Source organism: Trichomycterus rosablanca, chromosome 19, assembly GCF_030014385.1.
Source record: "Trichomycterus rosablanca isolate fTriRos1 chromosome 19, fTriRos1.hap1, whole genome shotgun sequence".
Lineage (NCBI taxonomy): Eukaryota > Metazoa > Chordata > Actinopteri > Siluriformes > Trichomycteridae > Trichomycterus > Trichomycterus rosablanca.
The window spans coordinates 17,512,702-17,533,929 of record NC_086006.1 but is presented as its reverse complement, the minus strand read 5'-3'; the positions used below and the strand labels follow the sequence as shown (position 1 = coordinate 17,533,929).

At 40.8% G+C, this 21,228-nt stretch overlaps 1 protein-coding gene across 1 annotated transcript in view; it reads right to left on the bottom strand.

Moving 5' to 3' along the window:
- The window catches only part of hck (HCK proto-oncogene, Src family tyrosine kinase), a 56,429-nt gene that overhangs the window by 12,529 nt on the left and 22,672 nt on the right, over positions 1-21,228 (bottom strand). The window contains exons 2-8 of the mRNA XM_063015976.1: positions 20,340-20,470; positions 16,322-16,361; positions 13,822-13,918; positions 12,831-12,926; positions 7,705-7,808; positions 6,480-6,629; positions 1,902-2,054 (exon numbers count right to left, since the gene is read on the bottom strand). Coding sequence (XP_062872046.1) covers positions 1,902-2,054; positions 6,480-6,629; positions 7,705-7,808; positions 12,831-12,926; positions 13,822-13,918; positions 16,322-16,361; positions 20,340-20,462 — 763 coding nt within the window. The 5' untranslated portion in view covers positions 20,463-20,470. The remainder of the gene's footprint in view (positions 1-1,901; positions 2,055-6,479; positions 6,630-7,704; positions 7,809-12,830; positions 12,927-13,821; positions 13,919-16,321; positions 16,362-20,339; positions 20,471-21,228) is intronic.

Genomic DNA, 21,228 nt, shown 5'->3' with positions numbered 1-21,228 from the left:
GTCATGCTGGAAGACCCAGCCACGTTCCATCTTCAATGCTCTCACTGATGGAAGGAGGTTTTGGCTTAAAATCTCACGATACATGGCCCCGTTCATTCTTCCCTTAACACGGATCAGTCGTCCTGTCCCCTTTGCAGAAAAACAGCCCCAAAGCATGATGTTTCCACCCCCATGCTTCACAGTAGGTATGGTGTTCTTGGGATGCAACTCAGCATTCTTCTTCCTCCAAACACGACGAGTTGAGTTTTTACCAAAAAGTTCCATTTTGGTTTCATCTGACCACATGATATTCTCCCAATCCTCTTCTGGATCATCCATATGCTCTCTGGCAAACTTCAGACGGGCCTGGACATGTACTGGCTTAAGCAGGGGGACACGCCTGGCACGGCAGGATTTGAGTCCCTCTCGGCGTAGTGTGTTACTGATGGTAGCCTTTGTTACTTTGGTCCGAGCTCTCTGCAGGTCATTCATCAGGTCCCTCTGTGTAGTTCTGGGATTTTTGCTCACCGTTCTCATGATCATTTTGACCCCACGGGATGAGATCTTGACCCCAAGGGAGATTATCAATGGTCTTCCATTTTCTTACAATTGCTCCCACAGTTGATTTATTCACACCAACCTGCTTGCCTATTGTAGATTCACTCTTCCCAGCCTGGTGCAGGTCTACAATTTTCTTCCTGGTGTCCTTCGACAGCTCTTTGGTCTTGGCCATGGTTGAGTTTGGAGTCTGACTGTTTGAGGCTGTGGACAGATGTCTTTTATACAGATAACGAAGTCAAACAGGTGCCATTAATACAGGTAACGAGTGGAGGACAGAAGAGCTTCTTAAAGAAGAAGTTAAAGGTTTGTGAGAGCCAGAAATCTTGCTTGTTTGTGGGTGACCAAATACTTATTTTCCACCATAATTTACAAATAAATTCTTTAAAAATCCTACAATGTGATTTCCTGGATTTTTTTTTTTCACAATCAGTGGCTGACTAAATACTTTTTGGCCCCACTGTAGAAGCACTTTGTAGTTATACAACTGCTGACTGTAGTCCATCTGTTTCTCTACATACTTTTTTTTAACCTGCTTTCACCCTGTTCTTCAATGGTCAGGACCCCCACAGAGCAGGTATTATTTGGGTGGTGAATCATTCTCAGCACTGCAGTGACACTGACATGGTGGTGGTGTGTTAGTGTGTGTTGTGCTGGTATGAGTGGATCAAACACAGCAGCACTGCTGGAGTTTTTAAACACCTCACTGTCACTGCTGGATTGAGAATAGTTCACCAACCAAAAATATATCCAGTCAACAGCGCCCTGTGGGCAGCGTCCTGTACCACTGATGAAGGTCTAGAAGATGACCAACTCAAAAAGCAGCAATAGATGAGCGATCGTCTCTGACTTTACATCTACAAGGTGGACCAACTAGGTAGGAGTGTCTAATAGAGTGGACAGTGAGTGGACACGGTATTTCAAAACTCCAGCAGTGCTGCTGTGTCTGATCCACTCATACCAGTACAACACACACTAACACAACACCACCATGTCAGTGTCACTGCAGGGCTGATGATTCACCAAAATGTATGTAGAGAAACAGATGGACTACAGTCAGTAATTGTAGAACTGGTAAGTGGAGCTGATAATTTGGACAGTGAGTGTAGAAACAAGGAGGTGGTTTTAACGTTATGGTTGATTGGTGTATATATATTATCTCCCCTGTGGCACTGTTTAGGCTTATTATCAAATCAAATCAGTGTGTCTGTCACATACAGGTGTCTACATTACAGGTGTCTCAACATTAACAATAACATGCGTCAGCCAATAAGAAATGACTACGCTATGTGGACATTGTATAATATCACACGAATAACTAATACGTTATCACTACATTTACAGAAATAGTGTTTGTTACCCACCCATCCAAACTTCTCCAAACTGACCAGCCCCTAGGCGCTTATCCAGCTTGAGTGACTCTCGTGGAATTTCCCAGGCATCTTTCTCCCATGGTTTCTGAGGTTGTGCACTGATGCAAGGATTAGTGAGAGTCTGACACAGTCCATCTCCCTGTTCTGAGAAGACGGAAAACACCTTAATTAGTCAGTTAAAGGAAATGGTTATGGTTCTTTCTAAATATAAAAGTAAAAGAAACCTAAGCTGTTAGAATGAAACTCTATTTAAAGCACCCATGTGACCATAGCCAAAGTAAAGCACATACTGATACATCTATAGTACAGAGTAAAAAGAGAAGAGTGCAAGAAACAAAACCCAGAAACAGCAAACAACAGTCTGAATCTGAACTCAGGATTGATGCTCCTCAGCTCAGACCATAAGGAGTAGGGCAGCCATGATTGGTCGACTTAGTCGATGATGTCAACGCATTTAATATATTAAGTCGATGCATCGTTTTTAAAACTATGCTTATAAATGATCTATAAATGATTATAATTTCTACAACGTTTCCATTCATATAACCGTTCATATGATTCACAGTCAAATTTGGTCCAGTCACTGGTTGCCAAGACCCAAATCATCAAAAGTTTGGGAATACTTAAAACTGGCACAAAACAAAAATGTGGTTTTGTACACTGTGCAAAGCTTTGATGGTACCACAGCAGCACTAGCGCCATGTTGCATGTGTATATTGTTTCATTAAGCTTCTTAATCGCAGAGATGCTACAATACCGTATTCCTTAGCGAGTTCAGTTAGGGCGCATTTTTACTTCTATATTGTTTCATTAAGCTTCTTAATCTCGAACATCATGGAATACCGTATTCCTTAGCGAGTTCAGTTAGGGCGCATTTTTACTTCTACATTGTTTCATTAAGCTTCTTAATCGCGAAGATCATGGAATACCGTATTCCTTAACGAGTTCAGTTAGGGCGCATTTTTACTTCTACATTGTTTCATTAAGCTTCTTAATCGTGGAGATCTTGGAATACCGTATTCCTTAGTGAGTTCGATTACGGCACATTTTTACTTCTATATTGCTTCATTAAGCTTCTTAATCGTGGAGATCTTGGAATAAAATATTTTCTTAGCGAGTTCAGTTTAGGGCGCATTCACACATGCTGTGCACTTGCTGCGTTGGGCTCGCGATTTTTGCGGTTGCCGCGGCGGTCAAAGCGCAAAAAGCCTTTCATTGAATGCGCCATAACAGTTACCACTTTGTTTACATCGCTTAGAATTTGAAGTAAGTTTGAAGTGAATGTGTAGGTTAGAATCTGGGCTCATTATGTCGTTACTGCACGTTGGACTTAATGAGACGTGCCCACCTCTAACTATTTTATTTCTACTATAAGTTTAAGCACTTTGCTTTGTGTACGGAATGCCATAAACACACGTTGCACTTTGTTTAATATGCAGCACTTGAGAATTTGATAATGTGGACCCTGTACATTTAGTTTTGTGCCATATTATTATGCCATACAGTTTGTTGTTAAAATAAAAGAAGCTTAAATGAGATTCTGAATTAAATCAAGACTATTCAGAATCAAAATTGTTGTTTGCACAAACATGAAATGAGAGAGAAGTAAGTTGGAAAATGGAGTACGAAAAGGTTATTATAATAAGTTAAAATATTAAAAGTGTACAAAAAGCAGCATAAAAAAAGAGCATAAAAGAGCATAAAATGTGCCGAAATGCTAATAGGCTTTGGCTAAAACACTACTTGATGCTAAACTAACCAGTGTTTTCCCTGCTTTATTCACATGCTTTAATCAAGAGGTTTTACTTCATCAGATGTACAGCTGTGGTCTGCTTTATCAGATCCACTACTTCCTTGTGTCACAGTGTGGTAAGCACCTTGTGACAAAGGTGTTAGCTTTAACCCCTCATCTGAGATATTAAAGAATTAACTTGGTTTAGAAGGAGACTTTGCCAAGGTGGGACAATACCAGGTCAGACCTCAGACAAACTGCCCCACATTGGGCGTCTAATTGTGGTGGAAAACCCCTTAATGAAATACCTCAAAAAATGGATTTTGAGTGGAAAAGAGTGTTATTCTTGTCAGCAGAGAAGGATCGCTCTGATTGTCTGAGATTGGTGAGTGCATTAAGAAGAAAAGAAAGTAATCAGCCCTTATACTCACATCAGTGACCTTGTAAGACAGTGGAAGAATCAACCCTTAAAAGAGATTTCTTAGCTAGAACATTGGAACATTGTATTTGATGCAGTGTAATTGACGCACTTCTTGTCATGCACATCACTTTCCAGTAATATTCCATTGTAGCAGTATTTTTGGACTATTGTAATATGACTACTGACAGTCATGTCCCAGGCATATCTACAGGTTTTAAGTAGTAATTGATTGTGTATTAACCCTTTGATGCACAACCTGGGTCAAAAGTGACCCAACTTAGTTTTTACTTTCTATATCTTTGCAATAAATTACTTTTGTCATTCAAGCTTCCATGAATTTTTCAATTAACTTGTTTTTGATCATCACAAATCCTTATTTCAGTTTAATATTTTTTGCTTTTTTAATAAAAATCATTTTTGTATCACTACCCTTCTAATGCACAACATGGGTCAAAAATGACTCATGTATTTACTATGGAATTTGACAGAAACTACTGACACACTAAGTGTTTGTAGTCAAAAACATATTTACTAGGGCTGTCGTTAATCGCGTTAATTAACGCGATTAACGCGTTAAAATTTTAATCGCGATTACAAAAATTAATCAAGATTACAATTTTAAATCTAACTATTTTTATTTGGCTGTTTGTGCCACATACATGTGTGTCTCTGTGGTAATTAACTGTATTTCAGATTAATTATGATGTAAAGCGCATGAACTGTCCGATGATAAACTACTTTTAGCGGTTTTCACTTTTTTTACGTGTTGAAAAGATGAATGAAATCACGCAAGCTTTGTAACGAGTATTTCCATTGGCTGCTAGAGCTGTCCATCAAAACCGTGTAGCTCCGCCTCCTCCCCCTCCGGTAAGAAGCGAAACTCTGTGTGATGTTTCATCTCTACATTTTATTCAGGTTATTCTATCACATGGTTGTAAACATGATTTATATTTGTGATGTTTGTAGTTTTCTACATATTCGTATCTGATATTCATATGGACTAAGCGTTTACATGGACTGTTTTAATTAACACTTTTTTTTATAGCTACAGTCAATTACTTATAATGTCTGCTAACTTGACTGTTTCAGGTATTTATAGATGTTTAAATGGTAATTTAGAACAGTATTTCCCAGTATTCTTTCTGCACAAACACAGTATTAAAGGGTTTTCTTAATAGATCTATGAAATTATCATATCTGTGTTTTGATGCTTTATTGATGCCTTATATTAGATCAAAACATTATGGTTGGTGCACCTGTTTTCAGTGTCAGGGTCATGAACAGGAAAAGATCCTCACTTTTGTCAGATAATGTGCTTTCTACAATGAATTTAGATTTAATAATTTTATCATATTTTATGAATGTTTTATTGGTAAACACGTTCTTGCAATAACAATGTGCATAACTGCTCAAATTTTGCTTAATTATTAGTTTGCGATTAATTGAGATGAATACATATATATTAGGGCTGTCACACGATTACAAATTTTAATCGAGATTAATCGCGATTAATTTTGTTCTTTAATCTCGATTAAAAATTTTAATCGTGTGACAGCCCTAATATTTACTGATCTTTTGAAAGACAACCAAAGATTAGGCTCTTGAATCTGGAATATGTCCAAAACTATTTGCTTGCTAGCTGTTTACATATTCTAGTATAGATAGCTTTTATTAGCTAAGACAGCAAATACATGAATAACTGACAAATGTGCATATGAAAATATTCTTGAATGGATGAATATGGGTCATTTTTGACCCATGTTGTGCATTAGAAGGGGTTTGCTTAGCTTGTGCATCAAAGGGTTAAAACTTCTAGTGTAAATGAACATTATTTCTCACACAGGTACAGCTCCACCAGCTACTCAGTCCACCGGTGAATTACAATCAAAACACTCACCAGAGAAACCAAACAAGAAAATTAAAAAAAACAAAAAAAAACAAATGAGGATAACCCAGAAAGCTGCCATGTCACTCATGGACAAAACTCAACAACAGAAGGGTATCAGTGCCAGCTACGAAACCAGAAATCTGCTACCATATACCAACTAAATTCCCAGAAAATAAACAGAAATGCTAGTGTAACAGCCAGAAAATGTGTTAGGGAGTCAGAGGACTTAGCCCAGTGCTAAGGACCAGGTACACTTTTAAAGCTCTTTCCCAGGTGTATCATGCAACACTTGATGAAATGCAGGGAATGCTTTGAAGTGTATCAACCTGCGCATCCCTATTTGCCAGCCAATAACCGTATGGCAGGTCAGAACATTACAACTTGGTTTTACAGAAATAGTACTGTTATCATTTAAGCTTTTATAATAACAAGTCATAATGTTGAATGAAACTGCTATAAGATCCAGATACGGATAAATTCAGTGATGTATTTACCATTGGATGATTAGTGTGTGTGTGTGTGTCTTACTCTTGTAATGGCTGATGAGCTCTTGTAAGTTGTTGAATGTATTTCGAGGTGAAATATAGAAGCCACCATTGTCTAGCGTTCTGATCTTGTAATGCTTCACGATGTCTCCGACTTGAGGGTCAAAGTCTCTGACAGACAGCGAGTAGCTTCCTGTGAGAAAGAAAAAGGAAGGTAATTACAATCAACTTTAATACAATACTGAGTGAGTAGTGCTGTGACGTAAAATCAATAAATTCATTAATAAATTATTTGAGTGCAGTGAATGATCCGTCATATTTTGGTTAGCATGTCATATTTTAGATGCACCATAGATAACATCAAACCTGCCTGTCTCAGCCAAGCTGCTATTACTTGGTTGTGGAGTAACAATGTTGGAACAGTAGGTAGGACACTGATCCAAAGCATACATCCAAATCCACACAAAATGGTTTTATGTCCAACATTTAGGGGGACACTAAGAGGAAGTCCATACTAAACTAGAACCACGTTTATTGGTCAGTAGGGACTCAAATACAGCTATCTAGGAGCAAACACAGTGAATGATCTGTCATTTGTTGGTTAGCATTTGCTCCAATAGCCCTATTACCCTTGTTAGATGGCATCACAGACATCATCAAATCGGACTGTCTCAGCCAAGCTGCTATTACTTGGTTGTGGAGTAACAATGTTGGAACAGTAGGTAGGACACTGATCCAAAGCATACATCCAAATCCACACAAAATGGTTTTATGTCCAACATTTATGGGGCCACCAACAGGAAGACCATACCTAAACTAGAACCAGATTTTAAAATCAGTAAGGACTCAAATACAACTGTCTAGGAGCAAACATAGTAAATGATCTGTCATTTGTTGGTTAGCATTTTATCCAATAGCCCTATTACCCTTGTAATATGGCACCACATACATTATCAAATATGCCTGTCTCAGCCAAGCCACTATTACTTGGTTGTGGAGTAACAATGTCAAAATGGTTTTATGTCAATAGGTTTAAAGTCTCTGAGATAAACCTTAAATCTTATCAAGAATTGTAACGAAGAACTTAATGTTGGTATGTTGATGAAAAATCATCATACCAAATGCAAGGGTGCCAATCATTTAAAAATATCAGTTATTATCACAAAAACATTTAATCAGATGTGAAATGCACTTGTAATACATGTGTTTTCACAGAATCCAAATTAAATTTAGCATGATTTTGTAACTAGCATGTATGATTTACTCACCCTTGGTGGTTTCGCTGTCTCGAATCATGTAGGATCCTATTTTATTCCCAGGAGCCAACAGCTGTCGCTCTGCATCCTTCCTGCTCACTGTTTTAAAGAACCAGCTAAAAAACACACACACCTTCTGTATCACACACCTCTTTAACACATGACCAGGTTCAGGTCAATTGTAAGGGCTAGCCCTAGTACAGTTTATGAGTGATTAAAGGGAGGGTTCATGTGTGAACAAAAGCTGATGCATTGCCAGGAAAGTAGCAAGTGACTGTTTTGCAACATTAGAGCTTTAACACTTGCTAAGAAGTGTTATTCACTACAAAATGTACTTAATTTGTTTGGCTTCTCACACGTCTTTAACAAACTGTTAAAAACACTTCAACCAAAACCAATTTTAACCTAAACTTAAAGTTAAAACTTAAATGAACACTTTTATTAAAACACCAATATTTGCCTTTTTTTTTTTTAAATTTTATTTGATGCATTTTCTCCCTTTTAGTGTGTCCAGTTGCCTAATTGTGTCATGCTTCCTCTCCACCAATGCCGATCCCCACACTGATTGAGGAGAACAAAGCTAACCCACACCCCCTCCGACCTGTGGGCAGCATGCCGTATGCATCGTCACCTACACTTTGACAAGTGCAATGCAACTCAGCACTGTGTACGGAGAGAGACACCCTGACAGCACTTTTTTCCCCATCTCTGTGCAGGCGCCATCAATCAGCCAGCAGAGGTCGTAATTGCACCAGTCATGAGAGAGAGACCCTATGTGGCTTAATCCCGCCCATATCTGAACAACAGGCCAATCGTTGTTCATGTGGTTGCTCAGCCCAGCCGGCAGCCTGTGTTTTTACCGCTGCGCCACCTGAGCGGCCTTAACTTAAAGTTTTTAAAATGAACACCTTTAATAAAACAACACCAATATTTGCCTTCATTTTAAAAAAATTTTATTTTATGCTTTTTCTCCCTTTTAGCTCGTCCAATTGCGTCATGCTTTCTATCCTCCAATGCCTATCCCCGCACTGATTGAGGAGAACGAAGCTAACCCATGCCCCCTCCGACAAGTGGGCAGCATGCCGTATGCATCTTGTCACATACACTTTGACGAGTGTAGTGCAGCTCAGCACTGTGTATGGAGAGACACACCCTGAAGGCACTTTTTTCCCATCTTTGTGCAGGCGGCATCAATCAGCCAGCAGAGGTCGTAATTGCATTAGTTATGAGAGAGACCATACCCGAACAACAGGCCAAACGTTGTTCACGTGGCTGCTCAACCCAGCCGGCAGGCAGAGCCGAGACTCGATACGATGTATTCGAGATCCCAGCTCTGGTTCCAGCGTGTGTTTTTACCGCTGCACCACCTGAGCGGCCTCCAATATTTGCCTTCTAACCAGAATCTGAACACAATCACTACAAAACAGTCACAATTACGCTATTTTATGTAAATGCATTTTTTAAATAGGTACAGTGTATCACAAAAGTGAGTACACCCCTCACATTTTTGCAAATATTTTATTATATCTTTTCATGGGACAACACTATAGACATGAAACTTGGATATAACTTAGAGTAGTCAGTGTACAGCTTGTATAGCAGTGTAGATTTACTGTCTTCTGAAAATAACTCAACACACAGCCATTAATGTCTAAATGGCTGGCAACATAAGTGAGTACACCCCACAGTGAACATGTCCAAATTGTGCCCAAAGTGTCAATATTTTGTGTGACCACCATTATTATCCAGCACTGCCTTAACCCTCCTGGGCATGGAATTCACCAGAGCTGCACAGGTTGCTACTGGAATCCTCTTCCACTCCTCCATGATGACATCACGGAGCTGGTGGATGTTAGACACCTTGAACTCCTCCACCTTCCACTTGAGGATGCGCCACAGGTGCTCAATTGGGTTTAGTCCATCACCTTTACCTTCAGCTTCCTCAGCAAGGCAGTTGTCATCTTGGAGGTTGTGTTTGGGGTCGTTATCCTGTTGGAAAACTGCCATGAGGCCCAGTTTTCGAAGGGAGGGGATCATGCTCTGTTTCAGAATGTCACAGTACATGTTGGAATTCATGTTTCCCTCAATGAACTGCAGCTCCCCAGTGCCAGCAACACTCATGCAGCCCAAGACCATGATGCTACCACCACCATGCTTGACTGTAGGCAAGATACAGTTGTCTTGGTACTTCTCACCAGGGCGCCGCCACACATGCTGGACACCATCTGAGCCAAACAAGTTTATCTTGGTCTTGTCAGACCACAGGGTATTCCAGTAATCCATGTTCTTGGACTGCTTGTCTTCAGCAAACTGTTTGCGGGCTTTCTTGTGCGTCAGCTTCCTTCTGGGATGACGACCATGCAGACCGAGTTGATGCAGTGTGCGGCGTATGGTCTGAGCACTGACAGGCTGACCTCCCACGTCTTCAACCTCTGCAGCAATGCTGGCAGCACTCGTGTGTCTATTTTTTAAAGCCAACCTCTGGATATGACGCCGAACACGTGGACTCAACTTCTTTGGTCGACCCTGGCGAAGCCTGTTCCGAGTGGAACCTGTCCTGGAAAACCGCTGTATGACCTTGGCCACCATGCTGTAGCTCAGTTTCAGGGTGTTAGCAATCTTCTTATAGCCCAGGCCATCTTTGTGGAGAGCAACAATTCTATTTCTCACATCCTCAGAGAGTTCTTTGCCATGAGGTGCCATGTTGAATATCCAGTGGCCAGTATGAGAGAATTGTACCCAAAACACCAAATTTAACAGCCCTGCTCCCCATTTACACCTGGGACCTTGACACATGACACCAGGGAGGGACAACGACACATTTGGGCACAATTTGGACATGTTCACTGTGGGGTGTACTCACTTATGTTGCCAGCTATTTAGACATTAATGGCTGTGTGTTGAGTTATTTTCAGAAGACAGTAAATCTACACTGCTATACAAGCTGTACACTGACTACTCTATGTTATATCCAAGTTTCATGTCTATAGTGTTGTCCCATGAAAAGATATAATGAAATATTTGCAGAAATGTGAGGGGTGTACTCACTTTTGTGATACACTGTACCTTGTTACATTTGCATTTTACCACTTTTTCTCCCAATCTAGTATTTTTCAATTCCTAATTGTAACTCTCCTGCTGTGTTCAGTCGCTGGTTGCTTCTTTGCGTTGGGAACAAGAAAGCAGGACAAAGAGGCTTCTTTCCTGTAGATAGCCTGTAAAGCTCATGATGATGTCAAGCTCACTTAACTGTGGACAGTGTCAAGCATGATGCAGCAGCTACTAATGTATAGAAGATCTGTTTTTCTCTAGTTCTGTGATTACATCTGACCATCCAGACTAAATATCGTTCAGCATAAAGTGACAAACCAACCCAAAAGAAGTTAACAGCTATAGTTAATCAAAATCAGCAAATATGTATTAGGCTGTCAAGCCACAAAGTTAAATGACATTATAGAATTTTCCACAAATAAGTGCGTTCCAGTCATCCAGTCACAGAAAATTGCAGAAATATTTAAACTCCTGAGACTTGACATAGCCCTTTACAAGTGTATGTAAACGTTTGACCTCAGCTCTATATGGGAACAGTTGTTAAAAGAGACTTTCATAACAAATGTCTGCATTTGTGCAACCTGGGAGATTACAGATTTAGAGTTGCAAGCGTGAGTGACGCAATTCCAGAACATTGATTAAGGTGTAACTGTAACATTCAGCATTTGTGCCAAAAGTATGTGGACACCTGACCATTAGCTTGTTGAGGTTTCTGTTGACATAGGCTAGCACATTTATTTATATATTATTTATTCATTAGAATTTTAACGTCATGTTTTACACACTTCAATAGTTCAATATCAAACACAGTCAATTCACCTCACTGCATGTCTTTGGACTGTGGGAGGAAACTGGAGCTCCCAGAGGAAACACGGGGAGAACATGCAAACTCCACACAGAAAGGACCCGGACCGCCCCACCTGGGGATCGAACCCAGGACCTTCTTGCTGTGAGGTGACAGTGCTACCCACTTAGCCACCATGCCGCCCTGTATCTCACTTGCATGTCTTTGGACTGTTGGCAGAAACCGGAGCTCCCGGAGGACACATGGGGAGAACATGCAAACACCACACAGAAAGAACCCAGACCGCCCCACCTGGGGATCGAACCCAGGACCTTCTTGCTGTGAGGTGACAGTGCTACCCACTTAGCCACCGTGCCGCACTGTATCTCCAATTCACCTCACTTGCATGTCTTTGGACTGTAAGAGGAAACCAGAGCTCCTGGAAGGAACCCACGCAGACACGGGGAGAACATGCAAACTCCACACAGAAAGGACCCGGACCGCCCCACCTGGGGATCGAACCCAGGACCTTCTTGCTGTGATAAGGAAACTGGAAACCGGAGCTCACGAGGGAACCCACGCAGACACGGGGAGAACATGCAAGCTCCACACAGAAAGAACCCAGACCGGGGGATTGAACCCAGGACCTTCTTGCTGTGATGGGACAGTGCTACACACTTAACCGTGCCGCAATGTATCTCCAATTCACCTCACTTGCATGTCTTTGGACTGTGGGCGGAAACCGGAGCTCCCGGAGTAAACCCACGCAGACATGGGGAGAACATGCCACACCTGGGGATCGAACCCAGGACCTTCTTGTTGTGAGGCGACAGTGCTACCCACTGAGCCACCACAGCACTAAATACAATGCTAAGAAAGACTTCTGGAGGTTCGGTTTCCATCCCATTTCTACATTCATCTTCAAACTGGCACTAATTTGAAGTTTTGTTTTACTTTTTTAGCGCATCCAATTGCCCGATTGCGTCCTGCTTCCTTTCCACCAATGCTCTTCCCTGCTCTCATTGAGAACAAAGCTAACCCACGCCCCCTCCGACACGAGGGCAGCAGCCGTATGCATCTTATCACCTACACTTTGATGAGTGCAATGCAACTCAGCACTGTGTATGGAGAAACACACCCTGACAGCACTCTTTTCTCATCTCTGTGCAGGCGCCATCAATCAGCCAGCAAAGGTCGTAATATCCAGGTACCCCAAAAAGTAGTAGTAGCCCTTTTTTGAGTAACACAGCTGTACAATATTGTGCTGGTATGGTTTGGAACAATGTGTGTAACGTCAACTCACTCTTCAGTTTGAAGTGTGTCCTTAGCAACATAGTTACTGGGGATAAAGCCTTCCTTTCCACTGCTCAGGCTGACAGCGTTCCACCATTCCCCTGACCTGTGCCGAGACAAAGTATTAAGGGAGTAGCACTAATGTACACCGATCAGCCATAACATTAAAACCACCTCCTTGTTTCTACACTCGCTGTTCATTTTATCAGCTAAACCATATCGAAGCACTTTGTAGTTCTACAATTACTGACTGTAGTCCATTTGTTTCTCTGCCTGCTTTGTTAGCCCCCTTTCATGCTGTTCTTCAATGGTCAGGACTCTACAGAGCAGGTATTATTTAGGTGGTGGATCATTCTCAGCACTGCAGTGACACTGACATGGTGGTGGTGTGTTAGTGTGTGTTGTGCTGGTATGAGCGGATAAAACACAGTAATGCTGATGGAGTTTTTAAATACCTCACTGTCACTGCTGGACTGAGAATAGTCCACCAACCAAAAACATCCAGCCAACAGCGCCCCGTGGGCAGCGTCCTGTGACCACTGATGAAGGTCTAGAAGATGATCAACTCAAACAGCAGCAATAGATGAGCGATCGTCTCTGACTTTACGTCTACAAGGTGAACCAACTAAGTAGGAGTGTCTAATAGAGTGGGCAGTGAGTGGACACTGTATTTAAACTCATACCAGCGCAACACACACTAACACACCACCACCATGTCATTGTCACTGCAGTGCTGAGAATGATCCACCACCTAAATAATACCTGCTCTGTGGGGGTCCTGACCATTGAAGAACAGGGTGAAAGCAGGCTAAAAAAGTATGTAGAGAAATAGATGGACTTCAGTCAGTAATTGTAGAACTACAAAGTGCTTCTATATTGTAAGTGGAGCTGATAAAATGGACAGTGAGTGTAGAAACAAGGCTATGGCTGATCAGTGTATATCACTAATGTATAGTATATTATGTACTGTGTTCAGGACAGTATGTGTAGGTAATACTCACTCTTGTAAGACTTTTAGCCTGTCTCCTTTTTTGAAACCCAAGTCTCCATCATGTAGGGCTTCATAATCAAACAGTGCGATAACAATGTTCTCTGAGCCTAAAAAAGCACTTTGTGTTAATTTTTACTACTAAATAACACAATAATAACCAGTTATTTCTGTTATGGAAACTTAATGAACATCACATTTATAAGTCTTAAATATAGACATATGAAACTACCAGTCAAAAGACAAACAGGAAATAGATTTTGAGGCATGCTGAGAAAAATAAACATGGGTTTGTTAATCTGGTTTGCAGATCATCAGGAAATTATTTTATTAATAGCTCAGCTGTTACTTCCTTTTCGGTATGCAATAAACAGTTTGAGAATCACTGAAGAATGAAAAAAGTAAGCCTGTAGCCCACACGCATGTAGTCTTTATAAACACAAATACAAATTTTAAGAATTCATTCATAGAAAATAGTTTCGTGTTGTACCTACAACGGTTCCACGTCAAAATATACAAACTAAAGGTATATTCTAGTACAGGGGTGTCAAACTCATTTTCACCGAGGACCACATCTGCATTATGGAGGCCCTCAAAGAGCCGATTGTAACGTATCCTGCTCTGATTGCAGTCTGCCTTTTAATTCATGGACAACTTGTTTTTCTTACAGGCTAAATTCTGTGTTTGGTGTCAAAATGCCAAATTTATACTGTATATTTATTAGGGCTGCCGTGATTGGTCAACCTAGTCGACGACGTAGACACTAAAAATGCGTCGACATCAATATTTTAAGTCGATGCATCGTTTTTAAAACTATGCTTGTAAATGGTCCTTTTTAATTTCTACAATGTTCCCATTCATATAAGCGTTCATATGATTTCCCTCAGCACTACTTGCTGTGTACATGACCCGAGTCGTATTTGGTTCAGTCACTGGTTGGCGACATCAAGCGCAGTCTTAAAAAATCCCGTCTACAGCAGTCAGAGGCCGATTGTAGAGAGCTTTCAAAGAAAAGCTACAAGTTTTCCAAGACCCAAATCATCAAACGTTTGGGAATACTTAAAACCGGCACAAAATAAAAAGGTGGTTTGTACACTGTGCAAAGCCTTGATGGTACCACAGCAGCACTAGTGCGATGTTGTACGTCAATATTGTTTCATTAAGCTTCTTAATCGCGGAGATCTTCGAATAACGTATTTCTTAGCGAGTTCAGTTAGGGCGCATTTTTACTTCTATATTGTTTCATTAAGCTTCTTAATCGCGGAGATCTTCGAATACCGTATTTCTTAGTGAGTTCAGTTAGACCGCCGCTCACTTTGCTGTGTTGGGCTCTCGATTTTTGCGGTTGCCACAGCGCTCAAAGCGCAAAAAGCTTCTCATGTGAAACACTTACCACTGTGTTTACATCGCTTAGAATTTGAAGTAAGTTTTGAGTGAATGTGTAGGTTAGAATCTGGGCTCATTCTGTCGTTACTGTACGTTGGACTTAATGAGACGTGCCCACATCTAACTATTTTATTTCTGATATATAATAAGTTTAAACACTTTGCTTTGTGTACAGAATGCCATAAATACATGCTGCACTTGGTTTAATATGGAGCACTCAGAAATTTTATAACATGGACATAAACCCTGTACATTTAGTTTTGTGCCATATTATTATGCCATACAGTTTGTTGTTAAAATAAAAGAAGCTTAAATGAGACTCTAAATTAAATTCTTTGGAGGAAAATTAATCGTTTAGTTTAATCAACTAGTCTATAGATTAATCAATAGAAAAATAGTCATTAGTGGCAGCCCTAATATTTATAATGTATATCTACATTCATATTGTGCTACTTCACCACAGACACAGCCTCATAACACAAGAGACGTACCGGTTTTTATTCTTAAAGCACAAACTTGTATTCACTTTCCCATCTTTCATTAAATTCCTTCCTTCTGCTTCAATTTTCTCTTCTTGTACATTTTGGGATTATTTGTAAATAGGGATGTAAAGATACATTCTACCCACAATGCAATGTATCCTCACATGAATAAATCTGGCTGGAAAACGCAGAACTCTGTGTATTGACCACAACCAGGCGAGGTGAATAGTGCCAGTGCCCTCTGCTGTGAATATTGATTCATTGCACGTCAACCGATTTGAATCGTGCCATATGTGAATCGATTTGTAACTGTTTTGTGGCACATCTTTACATCCCTATTTGTACATATTTCTCAACATCACTTGTTGAAAAACCGCCTCAGTTAAACGCTGATGTAGAAACACTGCCATCTAGTGGTGGGAAGCGGTCACTTTGCGGGTCAAAAAATCGGCATGCATTGTGGGGGATGCAGTTTATGTACGATTTTACAGGGTATTTTAAGACAATCATACATCTTTTAAGCTCTCATGGCAGGCTGTGTTTGGCCTGCGGGTCACTAGTTTTAGTGTGTCATTAAGGCAGCTTTTGTTACTTTTAAGAATGACTAAAGATGGTGCTAAGTAACAGGAAAAAAATGTCACTTACTGTCTGTGTTTGGAAGAGGAGGGACAGCATTGGTTCTGTTCTGTTGGAGGAAAGAGAAATTTATTGTTTATTGTTTATTTTTTCATGTTTTATTAGTTTATCCTTAAATTAATCTAGCCTCACCTGCTGCAAACCTAAACCTCACTGAACATTTAAGAGTGGGACTTGAAGTCAAGAGAAAACCAGGTTTTTAGGAACATCCCAAGATGCTCTACCGATTATTGTAAAATCATGCTGGGATAACAAGAATTACTCAAATTGTTATGCTAATTACAAGCGATTGTAGCAGCTAGCCCACCACTGCTGAGATTTCGAGCTCTTGAGTTCAAATCCCAGGTGGTGTTAACCTTGGGACTAAAGAGGCAGAATACGCTGTGTCTGAGGAAGGGTGGTTGATGGGGTTTTATTGCCGCTGTAGAATTGCGACCTCTGATGTCTGGTTGAAACTGTACTAGTGATAGATGATTTGGTAGGTGATGATTTGGTGGCTCTCTATTAGGTGAAAAGGTGCTACCCACTTAGCCACCGTACTGCCCCCACACAGAAAGGACCCACACTGCTCCAACTGGGAATCAAACCCAGGACCTTCTTGCTGTGAGGCAACAGTGCTACCCACTTAGCCACTGTACCGCCCTCACACAGAAAGGACCCACACTGCCTCAACTGGCAATCCACCCCAGGATCTTCTTGCTGTGACGCGACAGTGCTACCCACTTAGCCACCGTACTTCCCCCACACAGAAAGGACCCACACTGCTCCAACTGGGAATCCACCCCAGGACCTTCTTGCTGTGAGGCGACAGTGCTACCCACTGAGCAACCATGCCGCCCTTGTGATTTTTGTAATATGATTCAGATGTACTTTTTTAAATTTATTTTACCTTTTTTTCTCCCACTTTTAGCGCATCCAATTTCTACCTGTCAATCATCTCACTAATGCTGGTCCCTGCTCCTGACTGGGGAGGACGAGGTTGCTCCACGCCCCCTCCGACACATGCACAGCAATCGAACATCTTATCACCTACACTTGACGAGTGCAGTGCGGTACAGCGCTGTGCACGGAGGGCCTCACCCTCTACTGCACTCCTTCCCCATCTCCGTGCAGGCGCCACCAACCAGCCAGCAGAGGTCGTAATCGCACTAGTCTGAGAGAGAGACCCCATCCGGCTTAGTCCCGCCCCCCATCTGAACAACAGGCCAATCGTTGTTCATGTGGCCGCTCAGCCTCAGCCGGCAAGGCAGAGCCGAGATTCGATATGATGTATTCGAGATCTCAGCTCCGGTGACAGCGTGTGCTTTACCGCTGCGCCACCTGAGCGGTATGAGTGTTTTAGGTGCAGCAGTGTTGTTGGGATTTTTAAATACTCATACACTATGCTGCTGGCTTTATATTTTTTGGTTGGACCTTTATTCTTCTCTCAGCACTCAAGTCAAATTTATTTGTATATGCATTTTACAATAGGCATTTTCTCAAAGCGAGACATTTTCTCAACCCCCGTTGAGCAACATAAGGAAGGGTGACAGTGGCAAGGAAAAACTCCCTTAAAATTACAGGAAGAAACCTTAAGAGGAACCAGACAACTCACCAGTACAACATATACTACCATGTTATTACCATGTTGTGTATTTTCTCTTAATGCTAAACATTTTAAAGAGAAGTTGGTCTATGTGTAACCAGAGTTGTTTAAAAGGTTCCTGGCACTTCTATCAAAGTGTGATCTGGGTGTGTTTTACAGTGTCACGAAAACGAGCAGTTAACACTGTATAATGTGTTTGCAGTTTCTTTAATCAAGTTAAGGCTTTAGTTTCATGTGTTTAACGTCAAATGACTGATTTTTGAGACACAGCAATTTCCAGTTCCCATTTTCTTTTGTATCAAAGTATTAAAGTGTCTAGACATTAATTTGTAGTGAAATCTAATCTAGTTTCTACCCCAACACAGATGTATTGCTTAAATTAAACAAGTGGATTTAACAGGTTCCCAGAGGTGTTGCCAAAATTATCCAATAAAAAACCATGACAAGTGTCGGAGCTAGGGTTCTACTAGGGGTCACCAAAGTGGACCATTTTGGTCTGCAAACCTTATTTGTCACAGGTTTTATGCCCGATTCTGTTCCTAGCACAAACCTACGTATTTTATCCAGGCTTGAATGTGGAACACAATGACAAGGGCTAGGCTGATTGCCCCCACCCAGACACAAGAAACAGCAAATTAGGTCTATGTAGATGCCTGACCGGCCAATAGCACAGCTGGGATTAAAACTCTGGATCTCAGAGGTAGTGGGCTAGTGTGATTTACTGTGGTGCCACCTGAGCACCCAGTCAAAACCAACAGAAGATAATTAATAATAAACACATTAACTACAATCTCACCATTATTAGAAGTACCTAAATCTTATCAATATCTCAGATGACTGGTATGACCATGGTAAAACCTTATTTATGTGGTCAGGTAACCATTTTTGTGTTGATTTTAAGGTAAAGCATTAATATGGTCTTTGATATCATGTATCCAAACAAAATGCCCAGATGATGCCCAACAGAAACAACCAACAGCATCACAATCACCATCTTGCTTCACAGTTGAGATGAGGTACCTTGCAGCATGGTTTACTATATTTATATGCCAAGCCCACCTGTGGCTCTCTATTGCTCTTATCTGCCCATAGACATTACTGGTAAACTGTAAGATCTTGAGTTTGTTGGTCCTGGACAACCCTTTCAAACTACTTCTGGTATGTAGCTGCAATCGAATTGTAGTTAGAGAGATGTTTGGCCACCTATGTGAACTTTTCTAGCTGTGATCCTTGTGTGATTCTTTTGTCCTCTTCCATATATATGTCCAAATACACCAATCAGCCATAACATTAAAACCATCTCCTTGTTTCTACACTCATTGTCCATTTTATCAGCTCCACTTACCATATAGAAGCACTTTGTAGTTCTACAATTACTGACTGTAGTCCATCTGTTTCTCTACATGCTTTGTTAGCCTCTTTTTATGCTGTTCTTTAATGATCAGGACTCACACAGGACCACTACAGAGCAGGTATTATTTAGGTGGTGGATGAATCTCAGCACTGCAGTAACACTGACATGGTGGTGGTGTGTTAGTGTGTGTTGTGCTGGTATGAGTGGATCAAACACAGCAGCACTGCTGGAGTTTTTAAACACCTCACTGTCACTGCTGGACTGAGAATAGTCCACCAACCAAAAATATATCCAGCCAACAGTGCCCCGTGGGCAGCGTCCTGTGACCACTGATGGAGGTCTAGAAGATGACCAACTCAAACAGCAGCAATAGATGAGTGATCATCTCTGACTTTACTATCTACAAGGTGGACCAACTAGGTAGGAGTGTGTAATAGAGTGGACAGTGAGGGGACACGGTATTTAAAAACTCCAGCAACGCTGCTGTGTCTGATCCACTCATACTAGCACAACACACACTAACACACCACCACCATGTCAGTGTCACTGCAATGCTGAGAATGATCCAACACCCAAATAATACCTGCTCTGTGGTGGTCCTGGGAGAGTCCTGACCATTGAAGAACAGCATGAAAGGGGGCTAACAAAGCATGCAGAGAATCAGATGGACTACAGTTAGTAATTGTACAAAGTGCTTCTATATGGTAAGTGGAGCTGATAAAATGGACAGTGAGTGTAAAAACAAGGAGGTGGTTTTAATGTTATGGCTGATTGGTGTATATACAGACAGACAGATAGACAGACAGATAGATAGATACTTGATAATGATGGACACTGCAGTGGGTATTAAGACATGAAAAACATGGAGGTAAAAGCCTCATCATTGTTCGTAATTTAATGGGTAAGCAAAATAAAGTTGACTAAGCTAAATGCTTTCCAACTGACCTTGCAAAATGCTGAATATGTACAAATCATCACTTTTTATACTGAAGTACGATTGGCCAAGACCTTAAAACAGCTCTATTATTCATATTATTTATATAATTTTTCCTTGGCCCAGTAAAAGCTCTATATAAAGCTCTACTTACGCCTTTGTTTCCTGAAGTGGGGTCCTTGACGTAGTGCCCTGACTGATTGCGGTTGCCCATGTCGTCGTTGCCCACTGTTTTGCCACCTGAATCCTGGTCTGGCTTGGTGCCAACACAGCCCATGATAAAACCTGCAAAAAAGGTGGTCCAAAATACAAAGTACAGAATTAGTACAGAGATATAACACATAACTGGTACATCACCAGGTCAAGGTCAAGGCAAGTCCAGTAACACCAATCTATCACAACATATCCCAGAATGGCAGACTTACAGGCTTGATATGTGGGTTATCAAAAAAGTGAGTAGTTCTATGCTCCATATTCCAAATAAAGTTGGGACAGTATGTAAAATGCAAGTAAAAACAGAACAAAGTGATTTGTACACAGTCTTTTACAGATATTTAACTGAAAACAGCACATATAAATATAATGTTTTACCTTACTAACTTTATTTCTTTTTTTATTATAAATCAAATAGGTTATTCTGTCATTATGGAGTGTAAAGGGAGCACAAACAAAAGGTTCAGTCATTTACAAGCAAAGTTTCGCCACTTTGCTAAAAACTGCATGTGCAATTGCAAGGAATTTATGGACTTTAATATACAGTACACTGAGTTAGGGCTGCACGATATTGGAAAAAACTGACATTGCGATTTTTTCCCCCCTGCAATATACAGTATATTGCGATATTAAAAAAATGCAGGAATTTTCACCACATTATTAATAATGCATGTATCTTACTCTAAATAAGGGGCTCATCTGTGAAAAAGGGTGGTGCCTACAAGGGTTACAAAAGATTATGACAAACTACATCTTTGTACTCGGTTGAAACTGAGCATTAAACTAAGAAAGCTTCAATATCACATGAGGGAATAACAGGATTTACAAAA